At 48.5% G+C, this 21,384-nt stretch overlaps 1 protein-coding gene across 1 annotated transcript; it reads left to right on the forward strand.

The window, feature by feature from the left end:
• Positions 1-2,228: 2,228 nt before the first annotated feature.
• Positions 2,229-20,206, forward strand: LOC130264965 (tetraspanin-36-like). Its single transcript, XM_056513664.1, has 7 exons — positions 2,229-2,569; positions 14,193-14,384; positions 15,725-15,799; positions 16,276-16,371; positions 16,890-17,042; positions 18,008-18,091; positions 18,924-20,206. The coding sequence occupies exons 1-7, from the start codon at positions 2,510-2,512 to the stop codon at positions 19,008-19,010; spliced, it is 747 nt and encodes a 248-aa protein (XP_056369639.1). The 5' UTR covers positions 2,229-2,509; the 3' UTR covers positions 19,011-20,206.
• The last annotated feature ends 1,178 nt before the right edge of the window (positions 20,207-21,384 follow it).

The following is a 21,384-nucleotide window of genomic DNA, read 5'->3' on the forward strand; positions in this document are numbered from 1 at the left end:
AAGGGGAAATGTAAAGATTCTTTTCCTATCATGTTACAGCTTGCAGTACAAACAATTGAGCCACGCTGCTGAGCATGCAATAAATAAATCAGAGGGGAACCTGTTGTTTTTACACCATGTTTCCTAAACTGATCTCAGACTGAAATTCAGCAAATCCAGCCAATTTACCCAGGGCAAGAGATATATGGCAGGCAGCAGCTCTGGAAACACACCCTCCTCTGAGGCTGTTGGTAGTTTTAATTTCCCTTTTTTCCCCCGAAAAAGGGAATTTTCTCCCTTCCAAAGCTTGAATATTCCAGTTTACTGCTGTTTCAAATGCTCATGTTCAACAGGAATCTTCTGATGTTAATATTAATTTGGTAGGAAATAGTGCAGAATATAACCAGGGCTGCTTGTGATGTTTGGGATACATCTCTATGGACACATTTTTTTCTGGCAAGTTACTTTCTAGATCACCTTTAATAAAAAATCAGCCACCATTGATTTTAAGTAACACTTTGTTCTGAAACAAACAGTATACAGGTGGTTACATTTTTATTAAGGATCTTATTTTTATTCTCACTGTGAAATTACCATTCTTTTTTTTCTAATTTAAAAGTTCTAGTGAACTAACAAGTGAGAAACTTGGTAACAATATTTGGATATTAAAGAAAGGTGGAGTTTGGTTGATGTTTTGGTTGGTTTTGAGTTTGGGATTTTTTTTTTAATTCCTTTATATTTCACTTTAAATCAAATGTCAGACTATTCTCTTTCTTTTCCTTCAAACTATTTCCCCCAGGTTACCAATCATTCCTACAAAACTTAAAAAAAAAGGTGAAAATGCTGATTTTTTTTTTAATTATTATTAAAAAATATTCCACAATTACACACTCTGTTAATATTCAGTGCTGTAATAGAAATTATGATGGCAAAGAGAGGCTTGGTGTTAGGAGGAGCTCTGCAAGCAGTCCTCAAATTCTGACTTTGAGCTGATCTTTACTTTCCAAGGAATTTAATTTTGGATATCAGCTTCACCTCACTTTCTGCATGGGGATTTCTCTTTTCAGCTGCTGGCACAGACAGTCTGCTGCCCTTATATTCATAACCTCCCTTTCCTGGCTTCCTGCTGGAGAGCTGGTTCAGCACGTCCCCTCCAAAATCCATCTCCCCCCAGAAGAAGCTGCATCACAGCAATTTTCACCAGGAAGGGGCAATGGCAGGAAACTCGTTCTCACTGCATCCTGCAGCCCTGCCGAGGGTGGGTTCAGCTCAGTTCAGGCTGCCAAAGGTCTTCCCTGCAAAACAAACCCCTGGCTGCCAGTCCTGCACCTCCAGCTTGTTTGTAAAAGCACGAGGCTTGGCTGATGGAAATAAAGTGACATTTGCAGCCCTCTGCAGCCACTGAATTCCAAAACCTCTCCCTGTAGCTGCTCAGCCTCACATTCCAGCAGTTGGGATGTACTGCTGAGTGTCCAAACCTGTGCTGTGGAGTCACAGAATCACAGAAAGGTTTGGTTGAAAGGAACCTTAAACACCATTTGGTTCTATTCCTGCCATTAGCAGGGACACCTTCCACTGTCCCAGGCTGCTCCAATTCCCATCCAGCCTGGCCTTGGGCACTGCCAGGGATCCAGGGGCAGCCCCAGCTGCTCTGGGCACCCTGTGCCAGGGCCTGCCCACCCTCCCACCAGCAATTCCTTCCCAATATCCCATCCAGCCCTGCCCTCTGGCACTGGGAGCCATTGCCTGTGTCCTGTCCCTGCATGCCTTGTCCCCAGTCCCTGTGCAGCTCTCCTGGAGCCCCTTCAGGCCCTGGCAGGGGCTCTGAGCTCTCCCTGGAGCTTCTCTGGTGCAGCTGAGCACCCCCAGCTCTGCCAGCCTGGCTCCAGAGCAGAGGGGCTCCAGCCCTGCAGCATCTCCGTGCCTCCTCTGCTCTGGCTGCAGCAGCTCCACGTCCTTGTGCTGCTGGAGCCCAGGGCTGGAGGCAGCTCTGCAGGTGGGGTCTCACCTGAGCACAGGGGCACAGGGGCAGAATCCCCCCTGCCCTCTGCCCACGCTGGGGGCTCAGCCCAGGGCATCGAGTCCAGTAACCCAGCAGGGATCCACATATTCCCACCTCTGATCCACATATTCCTGCTGTTCATGGAGCATGTGATTAAGAAGACTGGCTTCATACAGACCAAAACAGGCTGGATGAAAGGGAAATAGCTGTGGGTTTAGCAATCCTGCAAGGCAAATCTGATGTAAACCTTTGTGCTGCAGTGAGAGCTTCTCACGGGGCTGAGTGTAACTTCGCCCGAAAGTTGCAGAAGTTCTGAAGAAAAAAAAAAAAAAATTCCAAACCGCTCTGAGCTCCACAATAATTTGCTTTGCCATTTGTTCTCGGCACTCCCCACCCCTGTTTGGAAATCTGCCTGTTCGGCCGCGGTGAAACGCGTCCCGTGGGTGGGCAGGGCCGGGCCGGGGCGGGCCGGGGGCGGCCACGCGCGGAACCAGGTCCGGTGCGGGGACACGGCCCCAGAGCTGCGACATGGACTGCGGAGTCATCACCTCCAAAACCGTGCTGCTGCTGCTGAGCCTCGCCTTCTGGGTACCGCGGGCTGCCCGGGACGAGGGGACGGGGGGACGGGGGGATGAGGGGCTCTGGCAGGGCACAGGGGGCTCGGGCAGGGGGACAAGTTCCTCTGGCAGAGGGACAGGGGACTTTGGCAGGCGGACAGGAGGCTGTAGCAGGGGGATAGGGGACTCTGGCAGGGCACAGGGGGCTCTGTTCTAGGGACAGGGGACTCTGACGGGGGGACAGAGGGCTCTGGCAGGGGGACAGGAGGCTGTAGCAGGGGGGACAGGGGGATCGGGCAGGGGGACACGGGCTGTAGGAGGGGGATAGGGGACTCTAGGAGGGGGATAGGGACTCTGGCAGGGGACAAAGGGTCTCTGGCAGGGGGACAGGGGGCTGTGGTAGGGGAACAGGGGGCTGTAGCAGGGGGACAGGGGCTGTGGTAGGGGAACAGGGGGCTGTAGCAGGGGGACAGGGGGACAGGGGGCTCTGGCAGGGGGACAGGGGCTGTAGCAGGGGGACAGGGGGCTCTGGCAGGGGGTCAGGGGCTGTAGGAGGGGGATAGGGGGCTGTGGCAGCGGGACAGGAGCTTTGGGAGGGGGACAGGGACTCTGGCATGGGGCCGGGGGACTCTAGCAGGTGGACAGGGGCTCTAGCAAGGGTATAGGGGCTCTGGCAGGGGGATGGGGGCTCTAGCAGGGGACAGGGGGGGCTCTGGCAGGGGGTTGGGGGCTCTGACAGGGGGACAGGGGCTGTAGCTAGGGGTACAGGGGGCTGTAGCTGGGGGACAGGGGGCTCTGGCAGGGGGACGGGGGCTCTGGCACGGGGACACACCCGCGATCCCCGCAGTGAGCCGGGCATTGAGCTTAGCTGTGCGCAGGTGACTCTTGCATTTCTGTAGCAAACCCTAATTGCGTACTTTTAAGGAACGAGGAGATTTAGGGGCTTAAGTTTCTAAACGGAAAAAAAAAAAATACTAAGGTCGGAGCTTCTTATTGCTTTTTTGTTTGCTTGCTTTTCTCCGTGACGTGCTTTTAATGCACCCGGGGTTTTTAGAAGTGTTTTTAATTAAAACTGTACAGCCACGTTTTGTGATCGGAAGCAAATGGAGCCGCACGGCGAGGGCATTATACGAGGCTCTGCTCCGTGTTCGGGGCGAGACTTTTAGCGGGGAGAGCTTCGTTCCAGAAATGTCCTTGGCACAGTTACGGCTTTCCAAATCACTTCCGCGATGATTATTTACAAGCAAGTGAAAAAAACGAGGGTAGTTTGTAGACTTTTTCAGCCTAACCCGCGTTGTTTTGGGGGTGTCGGCGTCGGGCTCGTGGCTGTTCAGAAGAGCTGGGGGTTATTCTGATAACCAGGCTCGGGCATTCCCCCTGCCTGGGGAAGTTAGGAAAACCCCCAGCGCTGCTACCCACGGCTCTGGGACTTGTGTGCTGCTCTCAGGGAAGGGTCCCCGTCAAACCTCTGGTGTGTCGAGGGTTCAGGGCTGCTTTGTAGCACCGGGGCGTTTTCCAGACGGGTTTTTGTCAGGGATGCCTCCAACCTGCCGGCTGGGGCTCAGCACGGCAGCGCCCCTTGCTCTGGGTGTCACAGGGGCTCTTCCTTTAGAGTTTTCCAGAGAGATGCTATGTGAGGAGTGAAAAAAAATAAAGCAAAAGGGGGAATACTGCTGGAATTAATCGCTGGGGCCTCGTGGGGTGTGGAGCCGTTTTGTAAAAGCGTGGCTTGCTGCTGGCTGTGGTGAGGAGCTCGTCCCCAGGGTCCCGTGCCTCCCTTATGGAGTTCCAGCACAATTTATTGCTGCGTGTGCTCCGTGTAACTCCTGAGCCACTGGCACGAACGGAGCTGCAGGCCGAGTCACTGCTGCGCACCAGGTAACATGATCTCACCGTTCCTGCTTGCTTTGTGGTGATTTTTTAAATTTTTATTTCCTTGAGAAACGTTGCACCATCCCACTGTGTATGTGGAAAGCCCCTGAGCTCAGATCAGGTGTACCTGAGGATAGCATCACTGCTTGGCTTTTTAAAAATGAAACAACAGCCTTACGTCCTCCTAGAAATGTGTCTGGTGTTCTTCGTCAGCTGTAGGAGAGCTCTCTAATCGAGATTGGTCTGCATCCATGAGGTGTCAGTAACAATCCTTCTGCATGTCTGTGGCCTCTGAGTTTGGGGTGACCCAGACCAGCCCTTTGGGCTGTTCTTTATCCAGTAAGAGCAGAGCAGCCCGTGGCATTTAGATGCTGCTGCCATCATTATGTGAGGTAATCACGTTCCAGCAGCAGAACTGCAGAACCTGGAATTCTGGTTTTAGGAGGGTGGAGATGGAGGGACTGACTCCTTTATGGTCTTTCAGAACATTTCCAACAGTTAGGGCTCTGTACGCACAAGATGATTGTGAAAATACAGGATTTGCAAAGAACATTGGAGCTCTTCTCCAAGGAATAATTTATGTCCAGGCATTGCATGCTGCAGATCTTTCCCAGCTCAGAAGTGATTATGGAAAACAATCCACCACCTGTGTAGTCAGCAGATGGTGCAGATGTGGTTCTTTGACAGAAGTTATTACTTAAGAATATCCTAAAAAGGCAAAAAAATCCTCTTTTGGATTTCTGATCGTTATCATGCAGAGTGAAGGAAGTCAGACCTTCCACAATGACAAATTGGGGCTTCCCAAATGAGATGAAAAAAACCAGCTTTTCTCCTGATCACCAGGCTCAGCATGGTGTGTGCAGATCATTCTGCGAGTTCGGAACTGATGCGTAACTCCCCCCAAAACTCAGTGATTAAAGATAATTTAATTACAAGGTTACCACGGGTGGTGCTTCAGGCTGTGGGAGTTCTTCCCACCCCCTGCTCTGCTCTCAGCACCTTCTAATTAGTTTCAAGCGCGGGGTTGTTTTGGCAAGTGGGTGTTGGCCTGCTCTAGGTGAAGACTGGGGCTGCAGGTTTGTCTCGTAAGAGGGAGAGGAAGGGGGAGAGCAGACCGTGATGCTCTCGGCAAAGTCTCCTGGGGGGACTGAGCTGCGTGGGATGTGATGATGCTCTTTTGGAAGGAGAGAGGCTAAATGCTGGGATTCACTTCCTGCTCCAAGGGAAGAAACTGAGAATCCTTAAACGAGATGGAAGCTTCATGCTCCAGTATTTCTGTATAATGTGCAGTAAACACCTTCCCAGGTTGCTTTTAACCTGAAAGCATCCAACACCTTGCCCCTGCTCACCTTCAGCTTCATTGCCACTAAACAGGTCTTTGCCTTCAGAGGTGTTTGGAATCCGCTGGTGGTTCTGGAGCTGGACTTCCATCTTCCTTGTGGGTCTCCCCAACTCTAGATATTCTGATTCATCACCAGAGGGCTACCTTAGGTGCTCCTGCCATGAAAATCCTGTTTGCCCAGATTTCCCATTCACTTTTAAGCGGAGGTGGGCACTTGCCCGGCTTCCTTGCTTTACTTGCCCTACAGCAGGGAGAAGCATAAGGACAAGTTACTGCCCAGGGGACTTTAGCAGGACCTGGGGATGTGAGAGAGCTGCATTTGATCTGCTGACAAGAAGTGCAGCTCACTCACTGGGCAGGAACACCTCCCACTAAACCAGGTTGCTCACGGAATCACGATATTGCTGTGGTTCTCTTTAAATCGTTTTTCGTAATTTGGAGGTATAAACTTACCCACAAGAAAAATTCCTGCATATGTGAATGGGTTTGAAATCACTCGTGCCAGGAGAGGTTTGGGAATGCTTACTCTGAAGCCTCAGCCAGAGAGAAATCTGGATACTTTTAAAGAACAATGTATTTGATACTTTTGATGAACGATTGTATTGGATACTTTTAATGAACGATGTATTGGACACTTTCAATGAACAATGTATTGGATACTTTTAAAGAACAATGTATTGGATACTTTTAATGAACAATGTATTGGACACTTCAATGAACAATGTATTGGATAGCAAATATTACTTTGAAGAAGGGAAGGGGAAGGTGGTGGATTCCTTGGGAGCTGAGGGGATTTTTAAGGTCCCCCTATGATTTCTAGCTCATTTCTGAATGGTGAGAGAAGAGCAGCCACATGATGCAGAGTGGTCACAGGATGAGGATGATGACAGGGCTGGGCCCTTTGGCGTGATCCTGTTGAGCATGCCTTGAAAGAGTAAAGTTCCTCCTTGTTTTAAGTTATTCAGCCCCAAATCAGGAAGCAGAACTGAACTGACTTTCAGGAAAATGGGCTTTGATGTATTGTAGTGGTGGGAGAATGGCTTCACACTGAAAAGAGGCAAAATTTGAGGTAGATATTGGGAAGGAACTGTTCATGTGAGAGTGGTGAGGCACTGGCATAGGTTGCCCAGAGAAGCAGAATTGTTCCAAATCAGGCTGGACAGGGCTTGGACAGCCTGGGACAGTGGGAGGTGTCCCTGCCCGTGGCAAGGATGGAGCTGGAGGAGCTCTACAGGTCCTTCCGACCTCAGCTATTCTGTATTTCTTTGATTCCACACTGTGGAAGTGCATGTGGTGATTGCAGTGGCTCAGGAGGTTCCATTTTGGTACCTCTTCAGCAGGATTTAGGATCAGCTCTGCTGTCATTTAGGTGCACCTTGGTGTCTGAGCCTGGAACAACTGGTTGAGAAATTGGGGTGGTTCTGAAGGCAAATATTGAACTACAGGGTGTTTTGTGTCCAAACAGGCTGCTCAGATCCAAAACAGCCTGGCACTGGATGATAAATCGATCCGTGCTCAGCTGAGTTACACTCCCTGCAAGCTCATGCCCTGCAGTCTGTTTATTTGAGGGGAATATGAGTGAAAATGGGGGTTCTGACAAGTGAAAATGGGGGTTCTGACAAGTGAAAATGGGGTTATGAAAAGTGAAAATGAGGTTCTGCTTTCTCCTCCTCCTGGTCCTGTTGCCTCTGTGGTTGTGATTAGCAGCAGCACTCTAGCCCCAAGGCAGAGGTTTAAGCATTAGAATTCCAGTTAGGAACTGGGGCAGGATTCCTTGCTTTGCACTGCTGGACAGTGTCTCCATGAGGACCTTCCACCATCTGTGCTTCGTAGGGTGTGTGCTGGCATTTAGGGATGGGAAAATGACCTTGGAATTAGGGTTGGGGAACGGAAGAAGACGTGCTAAAAAGAGCTCTTGAGGCAGACACTTACTTAATATAGCTTGAAAATAAGTCAGAAGCCCCTCTGAGTGTGTGGTTTTGCAGTGTATAAAAGCTGCAAGAAAATGCTGGTTTAGGTTTGGGGATTTTTTTCTCCTGAGGGAGACACAGGATCTCAGAGCCTTTTGGCAGCTGCTCATTGTTTTCATTTGAGGCAGAAAAGGAAAAAGCAAGTGCCTCCCACCATATGCAGCAATAGCCCTGAGGTGTTTTTTGAAGGCAGGCTGAAACATGCCCTGCACTTGAACATCCCAGCTGAATATTTAGGTGTAACAGACTTTGATAAGTCTGCTGTGGCTCAGTGTAAGTTACCTCAGAACATTTGTCTGGGTTCTGTCACACCTCTGTATCTCATGTGAGGAAACTGCGATTTGGAGTTTTTCCTTTGAGGGTAATGACTGGAATGAGATTGGCAGGAATTCTCTCCTGGGGCTGTTGTTGCTGTGGGAGTCAAGGGCAGCCTGATAGGAGCTCACAGCTTTGGTGTTTTTTTTCTCCAATCCAAAACCAACTTTGAGTTCAGTAGTATTATTATTATTTTGTAAATCAGTGTTTTCACAATGTGAGAGTCAGAGGGAACACAGCAAGTTTATCTGCTGCTGCAGCCAGTGCAGAGGAGGCACGGAGATGCTGCAGGGCTGGAGCCCCTCTGCTCTGGAGCCAGGCTGGCAGAGCTGGGGGTGCTCAGCTGCACAAGAGAAGCTCCAGGGAGAGCTCAGAGCCCCTGCCAGGGCCTGAAGGGGCTCCAGGAGAGCTGCACAGGGACTGGGGACAAGGCATGCAGGGACAGGACACAGGCAATGGCTCCCAGTGCCAGAGGGCAGGGCTGGATGGGATATTGGGAAGGAATTGCTGGTGGGAGGGTGGGCAGAGCAGCTTTGCTGCTCCTCTGTGACTGTCCTTGCCCAGATGATGTCGGTGGTGCCCAGTGACAGGGCCAGTGAGCACAAGCTGAGGCACAGGATGGTCCCTCTGAACACCAGAAACCTTTTTCACTGTGAGGGTGACCAAGCACCCTCATGGGTGCAGCCAGAGAACACAGATGTGGCAATACCTGATTTACCATTCAGAGAGGTGAATATCGTAGGAAACCGTAACTGAAGCCAGGAGGTCCCTTCCAGCTGGCAGAGTTTTAAATCCAGGATGGGAAAAGGGAGAGAAAATCGTGCATGTGGGATGGGAGGTGCTGAGTTAGGGTCACTCTCGTTGCTGGGAGAAACCAGCTTTGCCTCAGGCCAAGGGAGACCATGATCCAAGGGGAGTTTTAAGCAGGTTAAATTGAGGATAAAGTGAGGAAAGCTTTCTCAAAAGTGCCTTTCAGTGGCATTGTTTTCCCCTAAAGTCACTAGAAAACCTGTTGCCTCCCTGAAAATGGAGTAGTGCAGCAGCCAGGGGAACTTGAAACTCTGGTGGTGGATGGGAAGAATAATATTGTAGTACAATAAATCAGCAAGGGAGCCAGACAGTGATTCCCTTTGCCATGCAACCTGGCTGTTGGGCAATAAAATACATTTATGGAGGAAATGTGCAAAACCTTTCAAGCAGAAGATTTACCTGTCAAGGTAAATCAAAACCAGTTCTTGTACACAGAAAAAAATCCAAAAAACAAACAAAGGCATGGAGTGTGTTCTGTGTTAAGGAGAGAACGGGCAGCTGTAACTGAGACCAGTGTTGCTGGGGGTTGATTCTAGATATGAGAGGCATGGGGGCAGCACAGTAGTGATAACTGTAGCTGGCAAAGTAATAATTGAAGGTGACATATCCTGGTCTGCCCACTGAAACTGCAGAAAAGGTGACAGCATCCCAGTGAATGTAGGTGTTGGATGGGAAGGCAAAACACCAGCATCAGGTGTTGCACTGGGTGAGGAGCCCTGACTGTGAAGAGACATGGGTGAAAAAAGTGGGATTTGAGCCTTAAAATTAACTCAGGCAGCTCTGTGAGCTGAGTGTCTAATGATGGGTTAGGTGGCAGTGGTTCAGAAAGGGTTTGTGTGGATACTCATAGTTGTTCCAGTTTGTATTTGCAGCAGTTTGCTGTAGAAGACAACTGTTCTTACTGTGTCACAAAAACCAGTATTGTTTCCCCTACCTGTCTTTGCCCATAAAAAGTCAACGATACAGGACAAAGTCAGCCTTAGTTTTGTGATGTGGTGGGTATTAGTGCTGGCCCTGGGAAAGTCCCACTGGACAAAGGAGAAATGTCTTGAAGTCTCATAGCCTCCATGTTTTACTGTACAGAGGCTGAATCTTGCTGGACACATTGGGTGAATTTGGAATTCACCCTGTTCTTAAACTTCTCCTTTTAACACTATAGCTTTGTTACTCTGTATTTTTAATTTTCCAGCCTTTAAAAAAGGAAGTCTTTTACCAGTTTACAGTAACAGACTGAGCAGTAGAACCAACACTCTGAAATGAGAGGATGCTGGGAGAAACCTTTTAAAAAGTACCCCAAATTACCCAACCAGCAGACACTGCCTTTTAACATCACAGCTGGTGGTTTGGCTCCTTTGCTGTACCTTATCTGGGCTTGGCAGGGGACAGAGAAGCCTGTGCTGATAACTGTGAATGTACAATGATCTCTTTTCTCAGCCATCATGTAAGGCTGGCTTATGAAAACAGAGAAGTAAAGGTGGAAAAGCACCTGTTCTGCCTCACTGATAAAAAAAGAACTATATATATATATAGATATAAAATTTGCATTATTTCAGAGCAGTGGTATAGAGGAAGCTTTAAGCAGCCCATTCTGTGTCTGTGATTAGGTGGCATGAAGTATTTGCATGGCTATATGCCTCCTGAAAAGGGTAGGGGCTGTTGGTCATCAGCATATAAAAGCAGTGAAACACAAAGTAAGAGGCTTGTTGTATTTCAAAAATACATGAAATTATTGTTTTCCAGCAGCTGTCCTGTTCTTTATCAGTGAGACAGTCCAGGTTTCTGTTTCACGGGCAGGATTGAATATTCACAGTGCTGTGTGTGTGTTATGTGACTGAGAGTCCCCTTTCTGTGTTTGTGCACCTGCTGCCCTGGGCTCAGGTAAGCGTGGAAGTGCTTGGTGAGCCCAGGCCCTGCCCAAACCTCAGCCTGGGAAAACCTGGTGACTGTCACAGCTCGGCTTTCTTCTCACTCAGCCCCAGGGAGTTCACTTTTTCACGCTCAGATAGGTTTTGTGCTTTCTGTCGAGGCCGTGGGATATTAAAAATTGAATTATTCTGGCGTTAGGTCCTTGAAGGGTGCGAGCTGTGGTGGGTGAGGCAGCAGGGTGGCTGCAGCTCTGCTGCCCAGCTGTGAAAAGGGGTTTTCTTGCAAAATTTCCTTTCGCCTCATCTCGTCATCTTGTGCCAAGAAAGGCATTAGCATTGTAGAGAAACAGTAGTGGTTTCCTGGAGCCCTGGTTAGTCAGCTGGGGCTGCGTGGGAGGACAGGGTGCTGTGGGTGTTGTGCTGGCTGCTGGTGGCCCAGAGGAGGTGGCTCACCTGTATCTGCCTTGAGTTACACTCTGGCTGCCAGGGTTTGTAGCTCTGAACCTGGCTGTGAGTAAGCTGCCAAGCAGGAGAGTGACAAAAATGTGAAGAAAAATTGCTGTTTGCAGTGTGAATTTCTTGGCGTAATCCTAGCATCCTGTTGTACAATTTTAGGTGGGTTTGAGACCTAAAACCCACCTTAAGGAGGTTTTTGATCTATTCCTCCTCAAGAGTAATAGCTCAAACTGGTCTTTGTGGTTTTGAGATTTTTTTTTTTTCTTGAGATCCAACAGAAACCTCATCAGACATACTTTGAGATCCATCTTTTGCAATGCAAAGGACTTGTACTCCTAGAGAAGCACATCTTAGTACATCTCACCTTAGATCTAGGAATGGGCTGTAGGTTTTGTGATGTTGAAGTGAAAAAATCTCTCCACTGAATTTGCCTTAAAGTCTGGAAAAGCTTAAGGGAAAAGTTCTGATTTAAGTTCTGAAATATTTTTCATCTTTTCTTTCAAAACTTGTCTCTGGGACTCAGCTGCAAAAATCAGGGAAGAGATTGTTAGCTGTGATGCCTCCTATTCCTGAGTGACCCTGCTCTTCAGGTTTCAGGATTCTTCCCACTGAATTAAAAATCAAGGATGAAGTTGTGGCAGTATCTGAGGGGAAAAATCTTCCTACAAGTCTTACGTCTTCCTTAAGTCTTAAGTCATCTTCTTTTAAGTCTTTTCCCAAGAACTTCTAGTTTTGCCTCATTACACTTCCTTTTTCTGCTTGGAAGCAGAAGTTTGGAAATTTTAATAGACTTCTTGCCTGGTTGTGTTTTGTCTCTGACCAGAAATAAGGCAATCCTGGGTATTGCAGTAAAACCCACTGTGAAAGTCCTTTATAGTTGGGGTCCTTGAACTTAACACTAGATCTTCTGGTTTTGTCTTGCAGTCATGGAGCTTTGCTGGTCCTGGCTTTAGGGGCCTTCTGGGAACTGGCTTCATAATTTATTTATTTTTTTCTTAATTCATGGCAACCTTTTACTTGCAGCAAGGTTTTTCTTAGCTCCCTACAGCTGGTTGGTCTTCAGCATGTCCTGTCCTGCTTCCTTGGTATTGTGTGTTGAGCACACTGGAAATGGATGGAAAATGAAGTATGGATGAAAAATGAAGAATGTTTCTCCACCATGGTGGAAAGGGACTTTGGACAAGACACTGGAGTGACAGGACAGGGGGGAATAGCTTCCCGTGAGACGGGATATTGGGAAGGAATTGTTCCCTGTGATGGTGGTGAGACCCTGGCATAACTTTGGTTGCCTCTCTGTGGCTGTCCTTGCCCAGATGATGCTGTTTCAGAACAGAGAACAGGTGGACAGACACGTGCATCCACCCTTCCAGGCCAGAAATGCAGGATACACTTTTTGAGTTCTGCACCTTCATTCATTTTGTGCAACTGAAGGCAAAGGAGGATGGAGGTGATGTGTCCCCATCACCACCTTTACTGCTGCTGCCATTCCAAGGACTGTTCCTGTCCCAGTTTCAGTTCAGAACAGAGTGTTGGAGGAGAAGGTAAGGTTGCTCCTCCTCAACACCTCCCTCCTGTGGTGAGAGGACAGGAAAGGATTCTGCCTTCTCACTTCTGCCCTTTGAGATCCACAAACGTCTCATCCTTTCCTCTGCATCCCTAAAAAGGGGTGGCAGGAAAAAGCCACGGTCTCCCTACACCTGCAGACAGAGAAATAGGAAAGAGATTTTCCTTCATGAGAGGAAAAATTGAATGAAGCTTTAGGATCTGCTTTAATCATTAGCATATCTGAAAACCCAGTGCATGTGGAGAAGAAAAACAAATAACCTGTTGAGAATTGGTCATCCTATTCCTTTTCCTGATATCCCACTCTGTAGAGGAGCTGCTGTATCTGAGCCCCAGTGCAGCAGGATCTTGTAGGTCATGTGCTGAATGCCTGGCACCATCACTTGGTGCATCTGACCCCAGTAATTGTGGGGTACAGACAGCATCCAGGAATGCGAGATTATGGGATGGGAGCTGTCTGAAACAAAGGATGTTCCTGCATTGGAGGTAATTGAAGGGCAGGCAGCAGACGTGGCTGGAGGGGAAAGAGCCAAACAAGGTAAAGGAATTAGCAAGTCCTAGCTCCAGCATGAGGAGTGTTTGATTTAATTAAAACGTACAGTGCTGGGGAAGTTACAAACTGCTCCAAGGCTGTGTGATGAAATCCTGCTGTGACCTGTTGAAAACAAACCAGCTGGTTTCCCTTAAGCTTCCAGAAGGTGAATATGGAGGGTACTTCATTTTCTTTGTGATGTAGGATTACAGAGCATGGATGAGCCATCCTGACTGTTGAGAGAAATTTTTTGTGCCATTGGTGAGGTTTGGCAGGGCATGGCTGAGTCTTTTGGTGTTGTTTTCATGGCTGTACCCAGTCCAGTGGGTAAAATTCTTTGGTCTCCAGGGCAACTGCCACTATACCTGGGCCTCAATCAGCAAAAAATATCCTTCTGGGAGAGAGATTATTTTAGAGATTGCAGAAATCTTTCTTCTCCAGGAAAAGAAGGGACTCTTTTGCTGAGACTAGGTACATTTGTGTGCCCTTAGAGTTTAATGCTGTTGTGAGAGTGTGAAGGATGAGGTTTTCTCAAAAAAAAAAAAAAAAAAAGGCCCCAGACCAGCAACTCAGTGTGGTGGTCTGATTCCTGGAAATGCAGGGGACTATACCCTGTGGGGTATAGTCAACCCTGGGTAGGCAGCATGAGCTTGGCATTCTGCAGAGACACTGATGCAGGTCTACAGACTCCAGCCTTCCAGCCCAGCCCCACTGGTGCCTTATTAGCAGGGGAGCGATGCAGTGAATTTTATCTTCTCTGTCTTGAATCCACAGCTAGATAGTAGTTTCAGATACAGTTTATTTAATCTAGTTCTTTGCACACTGTAGCCACTATTTCTAAAATCACTTTCATGAAACAATCCACGACCATTTTCCGGGTCAGACGCTTAACAAATAACCGCTGACCACTTTTCCTCATTGCGCTTCAGGCGGCAGCTGCAGGGCTCAGCTATGTCGGGGCGTACGTCATCAACACCTACAAGAGCTACGACAACTTTCTGCAGGACAAGTACGCGCTGCTGCCGGCCGTGATCATCATCTGCGTGGCCGTGGTGATGTTCATCATCGGGCTGATCGGCTGCTGCGCCACCTTCCGCGAGTCCCGCGTGGGCCTGGGGCTGGTGAGTGTGTGCCCCGTCTGCCTGCTCCTGCTCTGCAGCTCTTAGCCTCCTGCTCTGTTGGGTAATCTCTAAATGAGCCAAGCAGCGAATAGCTAAAAAGGTTATTTATTACACATCTTATTAGAAAGCACAGCAGTCTTGACAGTACACAGACAAGCAATGGCAAAGCAGCTAGCAAATAAGTGAATGGCTAGAAGCCAGAATGGCTAAAAGCCACAACTCTCCCAATACATACTCTTATACAGGATTTTTCCAACAAGCTAGGGCACAAGCTTGGACCACAGCTCCTTAATCAATTAGAATTCCAGTTTCTTAGCACGCTAGGTTATGTATAGAACTACACATACAATCTATATAAGCAATATTCTTACTGTATCTCTGTTATGTCTAAGTCCTGTCTACAGCTGTGGGCCTGGAGCCTCTCCTGAAGATATTTGCAACCTTCACTAGAACATTCAATGCTACTGTGGCATTTGAAATCTTTCACTTACTAAAAGCATTAGAACTCACCCTAAAACTTACTTATTCAATCCCTGCACTCTGATTTCTCTCTGAAGAATTCAGAGACACCCCTGACTCACTGACTCCAACAACCCGCAGCTGAGATGTTGTGATTCGCCTCAGCTGGCTCAGTGAGGATGAGTGTGGGAAGCAGCTGGTTTTGAGAAGAGAGGAGAGGGAGGAACAGGAGGAAATATGAGTTTCTAAGCAAGCAAACCAGATGTGTATCAATTTTTCTGCTGGTTTTAGTCCTCTGAGTGCTGAAAGCATGTCTTGACTGCTCACAGAATTATTTTAAAAATCCAGGAAGGTTCACTCAGAGTAACTTCATGCCCCAAGTCATGCCCTGAAGGCAATGTGAGCCCAACAAGCAGTGCACAGTGTACTAACTCAGCTGCAGGTTTATTGGTGCGCTCTCCCCTTTGACATCCACCCTTGTGAAGTGCTCCACGGACTCCTCACACAGCTCATGTCATGGCAGTGTCCAGGATCAGGCACAGAGCCTGGGAAGCCACAGTAATCCCCAAAAGGTTTGGGTTGGGAGGGACATTAAAGCTCATTCAGTTCCAACCTCTTTTCCATGGGCAGCAACAGCTTCCACAGACCAACAAATACAACCAGGTTGTTCCAAACCCTGCCCAACCTGGCCTTGAACAGTTCCAGGGGTGAGGCCACAGCTTGCTTCTTCTATTCTAAATTATTTTCTGGGAGCTATTTTGGTTGGAGAGGCAATAAGATATAACTGTCACTTACTGCTGTAAATTAATGTGAAGTATATTGTGCAGTTGAATTTAACTGCTGTGGGATTCTCTCTTAATGTCTCTCTCTTTTATTTTCAGTTCTTGGCTATTATCCTGGTTATCTTCATTGCAGAGGTGTCTGCTTTTGTCCTGGGATTTGTTTACAGGGAAAAGGTAAATAAATAATTAGCATCTCTGTCCTAACATAAAAGTAAAAAATAGATTTTACATTGTTGGATCATTCCAATTTATCTGTTTCTTTTTTTTTTTTTTTTTTTTTTTTTTTTTTTAACTTCATCCCCTGTCCTGCAACCTGCAGAACAAATGGGAACGGGGATGTCTTTGTTGGGAACATGGTGAATATTTAAAGTACTTGGCAGATATCACAACAGTCTCTGAGTTGGATTAAACAATTTTTGATGCTCCCAAAAGAGGGCTTTTCCATCAAGGATGGCAAATTCTGGTTCTGCCCAGGAGTGTGATTCCAGCTAAGTGCCACCTGAATTTTGTCTAAAACATTGCTTGATTTTTCTTATTTCTTATTTCCCCCCCCGACTCATTTAGGATACAGATCTTTTGCAGTTTCCACCAGATAAAATTTTCAGCTCTCACATTAAAACCACCTGCATTGTTTTTCTCCATCTAAACAGGTAAAAACTGATGTGCAAGGTACAATGCGCTCAGTCTTTGAGAAGTATGACGGAAAAAACCCAGAGTCTACACTTGTGGATTACTTGCAAGAACAGGTAAGAAAATATTTACGCCTTGTTTGGAAAAGGACAGTTGGTCCTAAACAAGGAATTTGGGCTGGTAAAGGGGGGGAGAGGATGGGTGGGGACAGTATCCTGGAACTTGGCTTGTGTGTGGTTGATATGAGTGACATTTGCATCTGAGCAAATAAGTAGATGTGAATAACTGCTGCTGAGAACACTGCACCATAAAATAGTGAGATGATGGAAGACTCTACCCTGCAACTTGTCACCTTTCTATTGGAGCTTTCACAAAGAATAAACCAAGAAGGATGTAATAATGTGAGAAGGAGATTGATTTATTACTGCTATGAAGCACCTGAAGCGCCTGCTGCCCATAAATCTGCTGCAAACTAGTGGCAGCTCTGGCCCACTATGCCTAAGAGAGGTTTAACTCAACATGAGCATTCATATAGATGAACATCAAATATGTATATATATATAATATAACCAGTAATATATATGTATAATCTCATGTAACAGTAACTGTTGTGTAACTGTTCTGTGTTTGGTAGCTTCACTGCTGCGGGGTTAAGAACTACAGTGACTGGACAACCACCCAGTGGTTTAATTCCACTGGGAACAACAGTGTCCCCCTGAGCTGCTGCCAGCAAGAGGCCAAGAACTGCACAGGGCATCTGGATCGGCCTCAGGAACTCAACACACGGGTGAGGATAAGGGGCTCGGTCTCACAGCTGGGCCATGTTCATTTTCAGCCAGGTGGAACCATGGAGGGAAGCACACCAGGCAGAGTTTAGGGGTTTGTCCATAGCTGTAGCTGTTCACACAGATCTGGGCAGGAGAAACAGACTCATCTGGGATTGATCATGCCAAATCTGGAGGATGGTGATGCTCCCAGGGCTGGAGCCCCTCTGCTCTGGAGCCAGGCTGGCAGAGCTGGGGGTGCTCAGCTGCACAAGAGAAGCTCCAGGGAGAGCTCAGAGCCCCTGCCAGGGCCTGAAGGGGCTCCAGGAGAGCTGCACAGGGACTGGGGACAAGGCATGCAGGGACAGGACACAGGCAATGGCTCCCAGTGCCAGAGGGCAGGGCTGGGTGGGATATTGGGAAGGAATTGCTGGTGGGAGGGTGGGCAGGCCCTGGCACTGTGGCAGCTGTGGCTGCCCCTGGATCCCTGGCAGTGTCCAAGGCCAGGCTGGATGGGAATTGGAGCAGCCTGGGACAGTGAAGGTGTCTCTGCCCATTGCAGGGGATGGAACTGAATAGTCTTTCAAGTCCCTTCCAACCCAAACCATTCTGTGATTTTATTAACTCTATACCAGGTTCTCCAGTCTGGGGCATAAGCTCCTAAGTTGACTTTTATAGATAGGTACCATTGATGGCCTTCCAGCTCTGAGTTTTGCGCACCTGTTTAAGTGGCCTAGAGGTCACTTTTTCCTAGAAGAAATTCAGGTGCAGCAAATGTCACTAAATTGCAATTTTTCAGTGCCTCTCCTCATGCAGGAGGAAATAAGCCATCAGCTCTGGAAGACAGGAATGGAGTTCCTCAGATCTGCAGTGCTGGTTACCTGGCTTACCAGGCCCTGTTTCCTTAGAGAGCTGGGGAGGAAATAATAAAAACTTCCAGCTGGATGAACACCTTTTAACATGATTTTATCTCTCTCTTTCATGGCAGGGCTGTGCACAGGAGCTGGAGACTGGGCTGCAGAGTGTTATCAGCTATGCTATGCTTGTAATCCTGGGATTTGCCATCGTGAAGGTACACTTTCCTGTTTCTTCCCTCATGGAAAATACTACTGTTTGTCCTTGGATCTTGGGCCTTTTCCATCTTCACTGTCCTAATAACCTACAGCTTTCTTTTGCCTCTGAAGTAGACTCAGTTCTATGTTCCTCACTTGTGTTTTTCCAACTGTCTCCGTTTCATCTGCCTAACAATGATGGGAGGGATTCTAAAGACAGGGGATTTGGGATGGAAATTCAATGCAGAATCCATTTTATTATAGAGCCACGGAATCTCAGGATTGTTTGGGTGGGAAGGGAACCTTAAAGCTCACCTCATTCCACCCCCTGCCATGGGCAGGGACACCTTCCACTGTCCCAGGCTGCTCCAATTCCCATCCAGCCTGGCCTTGGGCACTGCCAGGGATCCAGGGGCAGCCACAGCTGCTCTGGGCACCCTGTGCCAGGGCCTGCCCACCCTCCCACCAGCAATTCCTTCCCAATATCCCATCCAGCCCTGCCCTCTGGCACTGGGAGCCATTCCTGTCACTCCTTGTCCAAAGGCATGCTTAAATATTTTGGAGAACTCATTTTATCCCAGAACAATCCTAACCTTTCACTGAAATTTTCTCCATGGCAAGATAACTAGTATTTCATGTGAATGTAATAATTAATGGGACAAAACAGAGAGGAAACACTCAAGCTGGAACTATTACTGGGAATCTATATGCAAAAATAACATTTTCTGTAGATGTATTTTTAAATGAGATTTTTTTCATATGATGAAGTCATCTGCTATGTAGGTGTTTTGTCTGACAGCTGAAACAGAAATACAGCAGGACTAAGTCCCTTGTGCACTCCCTCTTTTCCAGTTCTTCGGCATGCTGAGCGCCTGTGTGCTTACTTGCAAGAAGGAAGAAAGTGGATATCAGCCCCTTTACTCAGGGGTGTTTGCCTAATAAACTGAAGAGAACAATCTTGCTTCCTGATGATGAGACTGACTTGTGATCGTATCACGTATTTCTGAAACATTACGCTGAGTTTGGACCTGTGACTACAGCTGGCACCGGGTGGTGTGGTAGGCTCCAGAAAGAAACCTCCTTCTGACCTTCTTTCCTCTGCCCTGAAAACATGCAGCAGAAACTTTATCTTTCAATCAATGAAGTGCTGGAGGCCACAGGAGGGGTTTCAGTTGTCCGAACAAACCTCAGGTCATTCCCTTGATGTGGTTTAAACAACAAAAGAAACTCCTGAACGCCAGGTTTAAATGCTCTTCATTGGCACAGAGGGGATCTGTAGTATGTTTTTTCTGTATCTGATTGTGCAGTTTTGGTTTTTCCCCTTCCTTATGCTGTAATTCTGTTTACTGGCAGAGTTTGTTAGTGCAAGACAACCCCATGTTTAAAGTCTAGAACAATTTGTGTGGTTGTTTGGAGAAGTTAGCAAACATGATAAACTCCAGGTTTTGAGCTTTTGGGCTCAGAACTCTCTTTGTTTTGTTTTTAATCTCTTAATTACTGACATTAAAAAGTCCTTATGAAGCAGGGCTTTTCAACATTTTCTTCTTCCTTTTTCTATGGTTTGCCTGGGGAATTACTGCCACATTTCTGCCTTGACCATGCTTCTCCACTAAAACGTTAAATTGAAGCATTCTTGCAAGAAGTAATTTTAATAGCCTGCTGTAGTGCTGCTTTTGCACATTTCCTGTTCTCCTTAATTTTGCTGGACACAGTCAGTCCTTGGATTGCATCCCTGCTTTAACAGTCCTTCTTTAACTCGTTTGTATGTTAATCTGTTCATAAACTCTTCAGGATTTTGGGGATAGAGAACAGGAGGAACTGTGAGCTTTTATGTATCAGGGAATTGTGGAAAAGCAAGAGAGATTGTGCTGATTCCTTCCTTGGAGAGATAAGTAGCCTGTCCTTAACAAAATAAACCTTTATATTTCTAGCTAATCAGAAAAGAAAATTAGCTTGGAATCAATGTAAACTGTTTAACTATCTTCATCCCTACCCCAAAAGAAAAAAGAAAGCGATGAGTGATGATGTCCTGTAGGAGACACACCAGCATGAGCATGTATATGTTGAAGACTGAGTTTTTATTGAGGGCTTTGTCTTCTCTTAAATGCTGAAATAAAGCGAATTTATACAACCAAGTAATAAATGGTGTGGCGGTTGTTGGTCGATGCTATCACGGTTACCTGGAGGGAGTAAAGTCCTCAAGGGCGGAACGAGAGCGGGAGCCTGTCGGTGCTGCCTCAGCGATCCCGCCTTCCCTTCCCGCTGGGTTCCGCCATCCCGGCTACCCTCAGCGATCCCGCCTTCCCTTCCCGCTGCGTTCCGCCATCCCGGCTCCCCTCAGCGATCCCGCCTTCCCTTCCCGTTGGGTTCCGCCATCCCGGCTCCCCTCAGCGATCCCGCCTTCCCTTCCCGCTGCGTTCCGCCATCCCGGCTCCCCTCAGCGATCCCGCCTTCCCTTCCCGCTGCGTTCCGCCATCCCGGCTCCCCTCAGCGATCCCGCCTTCCCTTCCCGCTGCGTTCAGCGATCCCGGCTCCCCTCAGCGATCCCGCCTTCCCTTCCCGCTGCGTTCCGCCATCCCGGCTCCCCTCAGCGATCCCGCCTTCCCTTCCCGCTGCGTTCCGCCATCCCGGCTCCCCTCAGCGATCCCGCCTTCCCTTCCCGCTGGGTTCCGCCATCCCGGCTCCCCTCAGCGATCCCGCCTTCCCTTCCCGCTGGGTTCCGCCATCCCGGCTCCCCTCAGCGATCCCGCCTTCCCTTCCCGCTGCGTTCCGCCATCCCGGCTCCCCTCAGCGATCCCGCCTTCCCTTCCCGCTGGGTTCCGCCATCCCGGCTCCCCTCAGCGATCCCGCCTTCCCTTCCCGCTGGGTTCCGCCATCCCGGCTCCCCTCAGCGATCCCGCCTTCCCTTCCCGCTGCGTTCCGCCATCCCGGCTCCCCTCAGCGATCCCGCCTTCCCTTCCCGCTGGGTTCTGCCATCCCGGCTCCCCTCAGCGATCCCGCCTTCCCTTCCCGCTGGGTTCTGCCATCCCGGCTACCCTCAGCGATCCTCCCCGCTGCGTTCAGCCATCCTGGCTCCGTTCTCACCCGGCTCTCCAAAGCAACTCCACCTTCCGCCCTTCTTTCCCGCTCCCCTCAGCGATCCCACCTCCGTTCTCACCCGGCTCTCATCAGCGACCCAGCCTCTCTTACCGCCTCCCTCAGGGATCCCGCTTCCCCTTCCCGCCCGGTTCCCTGACCGCTTCCCTCAACAATCCGGGCTTCCGCCCTTCCTCCCCGTTCCCCTCAGGAATCCCACCTTCCTTTCCGTTCCCCA

The sequence above is a fragment of the Oenanthe melanoleuca genome, chromosome Z, assembly GCF_029582105.1.
Source record: "Oenanthe melanoleuca isolate GR-GAL-2019-014 chromosome Z, OMel1.0, whole genome shotgun sequence".
Taxonomy (NCBI): domain Eukaryota; kingdom Metazoa; phylum Chordata; class Aves; order Passeriformes; family Muscicapidae; genus Oenanthe; species Oenanthe melanoleuca.

Excerpts from the sequence above, each read along its gene's own strand:
- LOC130264965 (XM_056513664.1), top strand. The coding sequence starts at position 2,510 with ATGGACTGCGGAGTCATCACCTCCAAAACCGTGCTGCTGCTGCTGAGC. Across the intron at positions 17,043-18,007 it reads CTCAGGAACTCAACACACGG|GGCTGTGCACAGGAGCTGGA; the intron begins GTGAGGATAAGG and ends CTTTCATGGCAG. Across the intron at positions 18,092-18,923 it reads TGGGATTTGCCATCGTGAAG|TTCTTCGGCATGCTGAGCGC; the intron begins GTACACTTTCCT and ends CCTCTTTTCCAG.